The sequence below is a fragment of the Candoia aspera genome, chromosome 4 (genome assembly GCF_035149785.1).
Source record: "Candoia aspera isolate rCanAsp1 chromosome 4, rCanAsp1.hap2, whole genome shotgun sequence".
Lineage (NCBI taxonomy): Eukaryota > Metazoa > Chordata > Lepidosauria > Squamata > Boidae > Candoia > Candoia aspera.
The window spans coordinates 44,277,297-44,290,246 of record NC_086156.1 but is presented as its reverse complement, the minus strand read 5'-3'; the positions used below and the strand labels follow the sequence as shown (position 1 = coordinate 44,290,246).

Genomic DNA, 12,950 nt, shown 5'->3' with positions numbered 1-12,950 from the left:
GAACGGCCCGATGTACTTAGGCCCCAGTTTTTTCGAGGGTTGGGTTGACTTTAGGAACTTGGTGGATAGATAGGCCATATCCCCCGCCTGGAACGTCGGTTGTTGGCGCCGGTGCTTGTCGGCCTGCTCTTTGTAGGCAGCCTGTGCCTCCTTCAGCGCCGCCGTGATTACTGGCCATGCTTCCGCGATCTTCCGTCCCCAGTCGCTAGCGTCCACCTGAGGTTCCGGGGGTTGAGGTAGCTCCGGTATGGGGACGAAGTCGCGCCCCGAGACTACTTCGAACGGAGTTTTCCCCGTGCTCGTGTGGACGGCGTTGTTGTATGCGACTTCGGCGAACGGGAGCAGTTCAGCCCAGTCGTCTTGGTGGTAGTTAGTATATGATCGTATAAATTGCTCTAAGGTGGCATTAAGAACCTCAGTGGCTCCGTCCGTCTGAGGGTGCCAAGCCGTAGATAGGGCCTGTTGGGTCCCCGTCAGCTTCAGGAAGGCCCGCCAGAATTTGGAGGTGAACTGTGTGCCCCTGTCGGTCACCACACGTGCGGGACATCCGTGTAGCCTGTACACGTGGATGAGGAAGAGTTTGGCTAGCTGTTGTGAGGATGGGACCGACGTGCAGGGGATGAAGTGGGCCTGCTTTGAGAAGTAGTCCTTCACCACCCAAATGGCCGTTTTCTTCTGGCTGGGTGGGAGGTCCACTATAAAATCCATAGAGATTTCCTCCCATGGGCGGGAGGGTTCTGCCACCCGTTGCAATAGCCCCGCGGGTTTGCCTGGTGCCCGTTTGACCCTAGCGCACGTTGGGCAGGACGCCACGTAGGTTTTTACGTCTCGCCTGAGCGCGGGCCACCAGAATTGACGCCGTGTTAGGTGTAGGGTCTTGAGGAACCCAAAGTGTCCCGCTTGCTTGGCGTCGTGTGACCTATGCAAGATCGCCTGGCGTTGCGAGTCCGGGACGTAGATTCTGCCTTCCCCCCATGCCAGGTCTTGCGCCATCGTTACCTTGTCGGGGTTTGCCAGGAACCAGGGGTCGGTTTTGAGGGCGGCGGCGAGGTCCGTGCGCATTCCCCCTGGTAGTTGCGGTTGGCTTCTTTCCGTCGCCGGTTGTCCCGCCGTCGGCTGCGCCGTAGAGTCGAGCTGCCTCCGTGCGCCGCTTCGGGTGGTCACGGCCATCCCCAGTTCCGAGGCGGATAGGACCGTCCCAATGGTGTCTGGGGCGGGCTCTTCGTCTTGAGGCAGTCGGGAGAGGGCGTCGGCCAGGAAGTTCTTCTTGCCCGGCATGAACTTCAGCTGGAAATCAAAGCGGCTGAAGAATTGGGCCCATCGGACCTGTTTTGGGCTAAGGCGTCTAGGCGTTCGTAGGGCCTCGAGGTTCCGGTGGTCCGTCCAGACCTCGAATGGTTGGGTGGCTCCCTCGAGTAGGTGTCGCCATGTCTCTAGTGCCGATTTCACCGCGAAGGCTTCTTTCTCCCAGACGTGCCATCGCCTCTCTGTCTCGGAGAACTTCCTTGACAGGTAGGCGCATGGTTTCAGGAGTCCCGTGGGGTCTTTCTGTAGCAGGATGGCTCCCAGGGAGAAGTCTGAGGCGTCGGCTTGGACCACGAACGGCCGTTCTGGGTCCGGGTGCGCGAGGATTGGCTCCGTAGTGAACAGCGCTTTCAGCTTGTCGAATGCGGTCTGGCACGCGGGAGTCCAATTCAGCACTGTGCCTGGGTTCTTGGCGCGTCGGGTGTCCCCCACCCCTTTGGTTTTGAGGAGGTCCGTTAAGGGGAGGGCTATCTCAGCGAACCCCCGGGCGAATGACCTGTAGAAATTCGCGAATCCCAGGAAGCTCTGTAGTTGCCGTCTGTTGCGGGGCCGCTCCCAGTTTAGCACCGCTTCGACTTTTGCGGGGTCCATTTCGATGCCGTCCCCGGAGATTCGATACCCCAGGTAGTCTAGGCGCTCTTTGTGAAACTCGCACTTTGTAGGCTTTGCATAGAGCTGCGCCCTTCTGAGCTTGTCGAGGACTTGCCTGACTAGGGTTACATGTTCCTCGTGCGTTTTTGTGTAAATAAGGACGTCGTCGATGTAGACCAGGACCCCTTTAAACAGATGTTCATGCAGTACCTCATTGATGAGCTGCATGAACACCCCAGGGGCCCCCGCGAGTCCGAAGGGCAGTACCTTGTACTGGAAAGCGCCTAGGGGGCAGTTAAACGCCGTCTTCCATTCGTCCCCCTCCCTGATTCGGATGCGATAGTACGCCTCGCGAAGGTCCAATTTGGAAAAGACTTTGCCCGTGGACAGGTGGGCGAGCATGTCCTTCACCAGGGGTAAGGGGTATTTGTTGGACAGGGAAGCCGCGTTTAGGCCCCGGTAGTCGGTGCAGAGCCGTAGGGTCCCGTCTTTCTTCTCCCGGAATAAGACGGGGGCTCCGACCGGTGAGCATGCTGGCTCTATGAATCCCCTGTCTAGGTTTTTATCGATGAACTCCCGGAGGGTTGCCATCTCCTTCGGGGTCATCGAATAGATCTTTGGTCGAGGTAAGGGGACGTCGGGCAGTAGGTCGATCCGGCAATCCGTCTTGCGGTGGGGGGGTAGTTGGTCAGCCTCTGCCTCTCCGAAGACCTCGGAGAAGTCGGCGTATTGTTCTGGTAGGTCTGCTGTGGTAGCGGCGTTGTCTTGTGTGGTCCGCTCGTCCTACCGTGGGGTTGCTTTTGCCAGCTGGTACTGGTGCTCGATACTCGCCGTCGCCGAATGTGAAGGTGCGGGTCGCCCAGTTGATCCGCAGGTTGTTTGTCGCGAGCCATGGCATCCCCAGGACTGCAATGGGCCGTCCGATGTGCGTGACTACGAACGATGTGCGCTCGGTGTGAGTGCCCATTTGCAGGGTGACCGGCTCGGTTTGTAGCGTGGCTGGTTTCCCTCCTGCTGTAGAGCCGTCCAGCTGGTGGAATGCCAGTGGCGTGGGGAGGGGGAAGCAGCGGAGGTCGAGTTTGGCGACTAGGTCGGGGTGGATGAGGTTTTTTGAGCACCCCGAGTCCACTAGTGCCGCGGCCGTGGTGGCTCCGTTGCCGGCAGAGAGTTGAATTGCTGCCAATATTACGGAGCTTTTGTCGTTTCGTTGAGGTGGTCCGCGTTGCTGTCCCACCGCCTGCCTCGCCACGCGTCTCAGAGCAGGCGGGGAGCATTTCCCGCCGGCTGGTCGGGGTCGGTATTGTCCTCTTCCCCCCAGTAAGCGTCCCAGCCCTCTTCCGGTGTCGCTGTGGCCACGGTCATTCGGCGGTGAGGAGGCGGCCCCGGGTTGGGTGGTTTGGGGCTAATTTTCGGGGTGGGCTTGGGCGCGCTGGTCGGCGGTCGGTTGGCGAAGCAATCCGCCGTCTTGTGCCCTAATTTGCCACACCTCCCGCAGGGCTCCCGGTTGAACTTCTTTTTTGGGTATATGGGGCCGGCCATCCCCCCGTGTGGTGCGGGTACCTTTTTCCCGGCATAGTTTGTGTCTTCCGTGGTTGTCATGAGGAAGGTGCGGTGCGCGTGTTCGGCTTTCCCCGCGAGGTGGATCCACCCGTGTAACGTTTCTGGGTCGTCGCGGTAGAGGGCCCATTGGAGAACGTCGCGGTTGAGCCCCCTTTTGAAGATTTCCAGCAGGGTGGTCTCGGACCAGTCGCTGACCTTCCCCGCGAGGGCTTTGAACTCCAGGGCGTAGTCAGGGACCGTGCGTGTGCCCTGTTTAAGTCTTTGGAGTGCGCTTTTCGCCCGTACTTTGGCTAGGGGGTCTTCGAAGTAGTTTTTCATCTCTTTGATGAAAGCAGGGAAGGTGGCGAGGGCGGGGGAGCTGGACTCGTACAGTTGGACGTACCAGTCCGCCGCCCTGTCTTGGAGTTTGATCGCCACGGCGGCGATCTTGTCGGCCTCGGAGTCATAGGAGTGTCCGTGCCTCCCCATGAACTCCCTCGCGTTGGTCACGAAAAACGAGAGTTTTGTGGGGGTCCCATCGAAGAAGATGGGGAAGTCCTTTGGGGCCCGGGCGTTTTGTGCGGCCCCGCCTCTCGCTTCCCGGGGTGTGGTGTCGGCCGCCTGTGCCGTCTGCTGGCTCTCCGCTGGCCCGTGTGGGTTCGGTGCTTCGCTCGGGGTGTGGGCTTGTGCGGGGACGTCGTTGGGTGGCGCGGGGGGCATAAGCGCCTGGAGCATGGTCCGGAGTTCCGTCAGTTGAGCCCGCATGGCCGCGAGTTCAGCTCGTGCCTCCTCGTCCACAGCCCGCGCCGCCGCTGGGGCCGGTTCCGTTGGCGCGTCCTCGGGGGTGGGTTGCCGGCGGGGTTCATCGTCCCTCTGCCGCGGGTCCGCTTCCTCCGCCGTCTGATGGGTGTCTCCGTCGTCCTCCTCCGTGTTGAGCGCCGTGGGGCTGTCGCTCCACGCCCGTTGCTGGGGTGCGATGTGGAGCGCGGGGTCCTCCGCTGGTTTCGGAAGTCGTGCTGCTCCCTCCCGCGGTCGGGTTGCCTCCGTCGCCATCTCCCCTTGGGGTTGGAGCTGAGGCTCGGGTCGGGTGGGGTGGGCGTCCATGGCTCCGGGAGTCCGCGGTGCCTCTGGCCTTGGTCGGTCCTCCTCTGTCTCTTGCCGCGCGGCTCGCCCTCCTTGCCCGCGCCGTTCCGGCCTCATCTTGCTGGTCTTCTCGCCGTCTACTCCTCCCGCGGCTCGTTGTCGTCCGGTGGGGCTCGGCGAGGCTGAGTTTATGACTCTCAGCTTTATGTCATGCGCTGCCTACCTCTGAATAACATTCAGACACTGGTTTGCGAATCAGGCTCTGGTTTATTGCAGGGCAGGTACAGCGTTGGTAGAAAAAAGCTGAGAGTGACAGGAGCGCGCCGGTGCGGGGTTTAAATACCCCGCGCCGGTCAGCGCCCCAGGTTTCCATTCTTCTGCTGATTGCTTTCAGCTGGGCGATCCCCGTTGTATTGCCGCTGATGGCTTGGGTGGCTCCGTGATCCGTTTAGCTATTGTTTGTTAGCCGTTAGTCGTTGTGGGTTGATGGCTACTTAACTTGTACCCCTTCACCTATTTCCTTGTCATTGTCATGTGTGCCATTGCGCTGATGACTTTAGCTCAACGGCACTCATGACAATAAGAGGGGTGAGAGAACTGAGCCCTGTGGCACCCACACAGTAGGGGATGTGGACTGGGCCTCTCCCCTCCCACCAACACTGACTGGTACCAACCCCGGAGGAAGGAGGAGAACCAGTGCAACAGAGTGCTGCCCACCCCAATGATCATAAGCAAGCAGCAGTTGATTGAAAGGTAGAACCTGAATTTTCTTCTTTGGGAAGTCTTTGGTTCATGTACCAAAATGCAGAGTTTGAGAATAGGATGTATGTTACTGTATCTATTTTGCAAAAATAGAAAATACTGTCTTTATGAACATGCAAAGATTTAAAGCTTGACCCATCATTAAAAGAAGCAGCTAATAAGAGGGGTGTGTGTGAAATTTTAAAGATAAGACTGGTCGTTATGAACTTGCTTACATTTGTACAAGATAAGAATTGTACTTTGAAGCACAAGATACTTGTTGAATATGTACAATAGCTATAGTTCAAAATTACAAAAACAGATTTCACACAAATTTACTGTCTTTATTCTAAAGATCATTAAGTTATTCTTTAATGATCAAAGCACAAAGAGGCATTGTTGCTTGTTCAAGTCCAAAACACACAAATGAGATAAAATTGCAACTGAAATCATTCAAAATGTCAGTCTTGAAACAAAACAAAACTAAAACCTACACTTATGGAATTTTTAAAGTTAGTTCAGTTTTCATTGACAGAGGTTCAGGTAGTCTTCACTTAACGACTATTCATTTAGTGACTGTTCAAAATTATGACGATGCTGAACAAATGGGTTTATGGCCTGTGCCCGAAATTACGATGGTTGCAGCACCCCCCACAGTCACGTGATCAAAATTCAGGCGCTTGGCAGCCTGCCTGCACGTATGACTCCAGATCATGGAATTTGATTTGGATGTTTTTATAAATCTGTTTTTTGAAGGACAGATTTTGATTTGATTCGTTTTGCTACTTGCTTTATTTATGCTGTCTTGATATGAATTAGCATTATAGGCTTTTCTGTGGAAAACCTGGGATTTATTTTGCATTTGAGGTGGATGAAAACAGGCATTTTTAGGCTTGGTAAAATGGTCTACAGAAACACCTAATACGCTTAATTATTCAGAATGTCTCACCAAAATGGCAAATGGAATTTAACTATTTGGCTAATAAGTAACATAACTTAACTTGTGTGCACAACAAGCTGCTGACTTCTGAAGTTGAGCTAAGCAGGACCAGGTCAAAAGTTAAGAGCCTTAAGAGCTGTTGTGTGAGCAAATGCTACCTGTTTTCTTTTCCTCCTTGAGAGTGGTGGACTTATTGCAGCAACAGTAGTAGCTTCAGTTTGCTTCAAGGTTTTTGCATCAGTTTCTTTTTATTTTATTTTTCCTTGGTATGCCCTGTTTTTTCTAGGCTCCTTTTTCTATTTATAATGCATAGGAGTGGACACAGTAATACATTGTAATACATGGGAGAGTTTTCATTAAAATTCTGACTTCAGTGTACTGACTGGTATTCAACTCTGAGAAATGAATATTAATCAATGAACATGTGTCAATGATTCAGTAGCTATGTCTTTTTTACACTACACATGAGAAATATTAATGAATGCCTATATTCTTTTGTTGTACAAGGTAGACCTACTAGCTATCATCAGGTATAGTTGTGTTTGTAAGCGAGGCCTCTTAATAAAAATATTGACTGGTATTGTATTTTTCTGCTTCTTGACTCTGTAGAGTTTCCAGAAATCAAAATGTCTGGAAGTTGGCAACCCTTAAAGGGACTTTGTACTAATGTTACTGCATGGCATGTTCTTTAGGAACTTTAATGTGATATTCGCATGATTATTTTTCATTAGATTTATGGAGCCTGAAAGTGTACATATAGCTACAAACCATGGGCATTTTTGAATGAATGGAACTGGCAGTGGTTTGTCTGCTGCACAAAGTGCTGCTTCATTTACATGTATGTATGTCTTCTGTATATTAAATTAAACTTTTAATAAACAGAAGACATAATGTCTGTACTATCTGCATATCTGTACTAATAAATGCAAGCATATAATTTGTTATTGGGTCACATAATCCAACTGAGTTCTATTCCAACTCTCCACATTTCCCCCATTTCTGTTATATTGTTGTAACTCATGAACATAAGACGAAAGGGTTTGGGACCTCCAGGGGATCTTTTCCCATCCCTTTCTATTGTTGCAAGTCCAGACCAGCTGCGATGAGAAGAAACTATTTTAACACAGGACAAACCAATAGATAAAACACAAAAGAGTAAAATGACCATTAGGGGAATAATGGGAAAGAAGAGTTTGTCTGCTGAGCAGAGTTTATACAACACAAGTTGCTGCTTCATTTGTATCTTCTCTATATAGTAAATTCAACAATTTCTTGATCAGCAATGAAAGCTCAGATAAGTCAGGCAAAAAGAATTGAGCCTAGTTTAAAAAGCTCCCAATATCTGTGTCCTGGGCTATAGTGTGGAAAAGAATAGCCTGCTGATGAATAATATCAATGTCAGTTTTTAATCTGCTATGTTCATTAGCAGGAAGAATTAACCAGTTTATAAACATCTCCTTGTACTGTCAGTAAATAATCCAGGGCCACTTAGTTATCCAAATAAGTATGACCAGTGCCCTCTATTTCATGTTGTAAGGCATCTATGATGCCAGCAGAGCCCTTAAAGGCTTTTTCTAGTTCTGCTGAGGTGTTGGTAACAGCCTTTTCCAGGGATAGAATGGCAGTAAAGGCACAAAGGCTCTTATCTCAGAGTAAAACCAAGAACTATACTCCACCAAGAGGTTAGTTTTGTGCCTGAAGATGGGCGATTATACAAATCAATTAATCAAATAAATAATTCGTTCTGTGTGATAGAGCCAGTCTCTTGACTTTGTTGATGGTCATTTTATGATGCTTGGCTGCTATGTGTTTTTATGTAAAATACATTATGTATTTTGTCAGTTTTGTCTATTTTATTGTAAGCCGCCTAGAATCATGTATGTGAGACTGGTGGCTATATAAATCAAATAAATGAATGAAATGAATGAATATTCTTTCACTGGCCAGGGAATTAGATTAGATTATCTCCAAGATCCTTTTCCACCCTTATATTTTATTATATTAAATTATGCAAATTCTTCATGTAGCATTTTAAAATCAAAATTAGTATTGGAAAGTTTAATCAGATTTTTTTGCAGGTGTAATACTTCAGAATTACACCTTTGATTCTGTGGTGAGAAAAATCTGACTTGCCTTGTTAGTTTTTACCCTAAACTTTGAAATACCGTTTTTGGATTAATTAAACCAAGACCTTGATTATAGAAATTGCCTTCACAGCAGTGTGCATGTAAATTTAACTCTAGCCCCTTTTAAAATAACCTTTATAAGATAATTATGGCCAGTAAAAATAGATTAAAAATAGTTCAAAAAATTAAAAAAAACTTTTTCAACTTCTTTTTTAATCAAGCATGCGGCACGTTTGAAAGATTATTGTCCTATTTGCAAGACAAGTTGCAAGCCTTTTTATTTTTTTCCAGTACATAGTAATGTGTATTAACATTAAATTCCATTATGTGTGTGTGTTGTTTTTCCCTAAAGCAATGAAATATTTGTAACTTTTTAGCATTATAGTTTAAATCTTAAAATGTAGGATGACTACATTATAACATATGATCTACTTTGAGATCCATGTGATATTTTGTTGGATGCTATATTTTTAACGGTTCAGAATTTGTCTCTGCTTACAAAATGCTAATGAATTCTACTCAGTATGGAATTTGGAGTTCATTTTGAACTACCAGTTAGATGGATAACCTTATGGGGAAGAGGGAAGGGAAAATACTGATTTTAGAAGGTTTGTGTTCTGCCTGACATAGACAGAGCCTCCTCACCATCTACACTGATTTACAAAGACAGTACACAGACTTATTCTGTATTTCATAACCAAATCTTATCCAACCTAGAATTTCCCCATGTATTTGACTATAGCTCCTTGATCAGCATCTGGCAAGGTTCTGGTAACCTGTAGTCTTGAGATATATATTTTAGATGCCAGTGCACTCTAGTAGTGGCTACTGAAAACATAGATCTAAAAAAATCATGATTCTAGAAGATAGGAGGGATTTATTTATGCCTATGCCATACCCTGATTGTGATGCTCAAAGAGCGCTGTTGCCCAGGTCTTTCATAAGTGAAATAGATAATTCTAGTAAGTCTGACTCTGTTGTCTCTTTTACTAATTAACACAAAGTCTAGTGTGGAGACATGAATGTAAGCAGATGGATTTATTTTAATTTATTTTGTTTGTTAGATTTATATCCTGCCTTTTCTCTGGGAGCTCAAGGCAGCTTACATGCAGTGTCCTACCATTTTATCCCCACAGCAACCTTAAGAGTTAGGTTGAGAGAGTGACTGGCCCAATGTCACCAAATGAATTTCCATGGCTGAGTGTGGATTTGAATCTGGGTCTCCCTTATTCTAGTTCAGCACCTTAACCACCACATTATCGTTTTTGTCCAGCCTTGTATTGATTAGGACCCACAAGGCACAATTTGCAATATGATACCTGTTTTTGTTTTTAAATTTATTGGTGTTGACTGCTCTAGTAGTAGGCCGTTCCAAAATTGAGTTTCGTTAATCAGTATTTCAAGGGTATTTCAAGACTTCATGATCAGGGTGCAGATAAACTGTTTCCATGGGTGATATATATGGAACATTTGTCTTAGAAGATGAAGTTTGAGGGAACTTACGTTTTCTTTCTAGTGCATAACTTTATGGTACCCAACTAAAGTGAAATGTTAATTATACCATTACGTGTAATACTGGATATATTATGCAGAACTCCTTCTTGTGGAACTTGTGTGGCCAGAACAGATCATTCACACATGAGGGAGATACAAGTAGGCAAAGAAAGGAAAAGGAAGGAAACCCCTAATAGGGCAAAACTTCCTGTGAAACTGAACATAATCATGACTATGGAATGCAGACAGGTTTTTGCTGCTGAAATGGAATGAAATGTCCTGGAGGAAGACATGGTTGATTGGCTGAACAAGAGTGTTCCATACCACAAAATCATCTTGCAAATCTTTGTTGTTGTTTTAATAGCTGTAAGCATGTGAAGCATTGAGTTCATTATAAGCCAGATTGCAGTATGACTTTGTGAATAACTTCATTAGGTTTTAAACATGAAGCATTTCATTATTTTTGACTATTTGGGTTTTTTTTAAGAATATCATTAACAAGGAATATAACTATTGTGTCTATATTATTTTTTCCTGTTTCCGTAGAGGATGTGCTGAGTAAAGATGCTGGGGAATGTGCAATATGCTTGGAGGAACTGCAGCAAGGGGATACAATAGCACGATTGCCTTGTTTATGCATATATCATAAAGGGTGAGTACATACAAAACTTAATAACTCATTATTGGACTATATTTAGAGGCATGTAGACAGAATCCACCTTATCTACCATGACGTCCCTTTTCTCTGCATTCCCATGTACCACCACCCCCAAATACTTTCTGGAGTAACCCCAAATTCTTCAGACAGATGTGGGTATAGAAGGGAGATTTAAATGTTCTGTTATATTATTTTTTCCTAGCTATGCCTGCATTAAATGAACTGTCAAAATGAACTTACAGTTATGATCACGCAATATCTGTTCCAATGGTATATTTAATGTTTCAGTTAAAACATCTTTTTGTCTTTTTTGATCTCTGATAATATATAAAACAAAATGCAAAAAGATATTGTAAGGCAAAAACTTGCAAAGGTTTACCTATGTAAATATTAGCACATTTTTGAAATAAAAGAAATGCACAATTTTTTATCTGTCTTGTTTTCTCTGTTCTCTTGGAGACGGTATACATCTTTGGAACATTTAGAGCATTTATCCAAAAATCTGGTGCCTATTCTCCCTCTCCCTCTCCCTCCCTCCACCCCACAACTTTTCCACAACTGAAAACTTTTTGATACAGGTCTTAAAGGATGAGACACCTGCTTTCTCAATGCATTGCAGTAACAGCCTTAAAATATTGGCTGCTTCATATACAACACATATGCCTAGAGGGATGGGCAACATCTCAGTGGGTGATGTGTTTATTTGAGCGCTTAGGCCAAGGGCCATAAGAAGCAGAGCATCGATGTGATTACTTCATCAAGAGTGCTGGGGTGGTTTTTTACCTTTTTTGTTTCCCATCAGATTGTGCTGGGGAACTGTGCTGCCTTTTAATAGTTAGTTGCCAAATTTCTGCAGGGTAATCTCAGGAAGTCCATGGGGTTGCAAGAAAAAGAGGGTTCTGGAGTGGTAGGTGGATTGTAGGTCTCAATTTGGCCTCCCCGGCACTTCCTTAGATGGCTTATTTGGTTTGTTCAATGAAGCTTGTTCAATGGTTATGTATGAATGCATGAGATACAATAATATATTGTTTTATTAATTTCTTTAAAGCCAATTAATATATGGAAAATCATTTATTAATACAGTCTTCCTAATGATACATAATGATAGCAAAAACATTTATTTGGAAAACATTGCCTTAATTTCAGTGATGTTTGTAAGTAACTTACCCTCATATTTCTGCCTGAAATTTTTCCCCCTTTGTCATTCTTTTAGGTGCATAGATGAATGGTTTGAAGTAAATAGATCTTGTCCTGAACATCCTTCAGATTAATGGCCAAGTTTGCTGTTTTTAAAGGTAACAGTTGTTACCTTCTTACTCTCTTTAATATAATGTGTTTGGACTAATAAGTGAGTTACTGTGAGCTCTCCAAACAATCTTTTGATTTCTGTTGCTCTGTTTGTAATGGTACATTTACACAAGGTTTTAGTAACCAATGCAATGCATTGTATTTCATCTTCATAAACTCTGTATGCCAGTCCCTTTTTTAAAGAAGGTCTTTAAAAGAGAGATGGTCACTTAGCTATTACCTAGCTTGTAATCCTCAAGATCTTTTTCATGACTTAATGTTGGGATCACAACATTGTAATGTAATGTTGTAATGAAACACAAATTTCTCTTCTTTTAAATCTGAAAACCTGAACTCTGAAGGGCAAAAGCAGTATGTTTGAAATAAGAAATTCCAATTTTTAAATGCCCACTGCTGTTTCTGTTATAGTATTTATGTTTAAAAAAAAGTTTGAGTTCAGGCACAATACTGGTCATTATTTTAGGTTTGCGTGCCCTTCTAACTGTAGGCTCTGTAATTATATTGTGTGTATATCTCCTACATAGGTTTTATAGGATATAAAAGGAGCCACATATGCATCATGTGGATCTTTTGATTGCTATGGCTTAAGCCTTTATCAAAAGAGAAAGGGAGAACTCTTGTTTCACTGATTTCATTTACTTTTATAGATTTCTTGCGCCTAGCAGCAACAAAAGCATAGTGTTAGAGATGTGAATGATTGATGCTGCCACAGAAAATACTCTAAGCTTGCAGGACTTTTCTACTACTGATATTTTGATGAAATATTGTATTGTTGCTATATTGTATGTTGTATTATTTGTGTATTTTTAATAAGATGGTGGCAGTTCTATCTAATGCACCACAGAACTCTGCAATTGATGCCTGTTCCCTGACTAGTTATGCTAGAATTATCTACCCTTAAATATAGCAGAGATAGATATCTAAATGTGTATCTATATTGGGACAGTCAGTCTCTCTTACTCAACCAAGAGTTGTGACTGCAATTGAGGTAACCATAGGTTTGACTAAATAAACAAATAAACCTATTATGCATATATACAGGGTTGTAACAACCAAATTATGAGAACTCTCTGTAGCACCTTGAAACTTACACGTACCCCCATAGGGTTCCAGTACTTAGGTCCAAAGAGCCATAATTAACTCAGAAGTAGACATTTTCAGTTGT

General features: G+C 45.4%; 1 protein-coding gene across 1 annotated transcript in view; it reads left to right on the top strand.

Annotated features, from left to right (window-relative positions):
• The window catches only part of ZNRF2 (zinc and ring finger 2), a 63,992-nt gene that overhangs the window by 43,312 nt on the left and 7,730 nt on the right, over positions 1-12,950 (top strand). Inside the window, exons 3-4 of the mRNA XM_063303960.1 lie at positions 10,366-10,471; positions 11,691-11,772. Of these exons, the coding sequence (XP_063160030.1) occupies positions 10,366-10,471; positions 11,691-11,748 (164 nt within the window). The 3' untranslated portion in view covers positions 11,749-11,772. The remainder of the gene's footprint in view (positions 1-10,365; positions 10,472-11,690; positions 11,773-12,950) is intronic.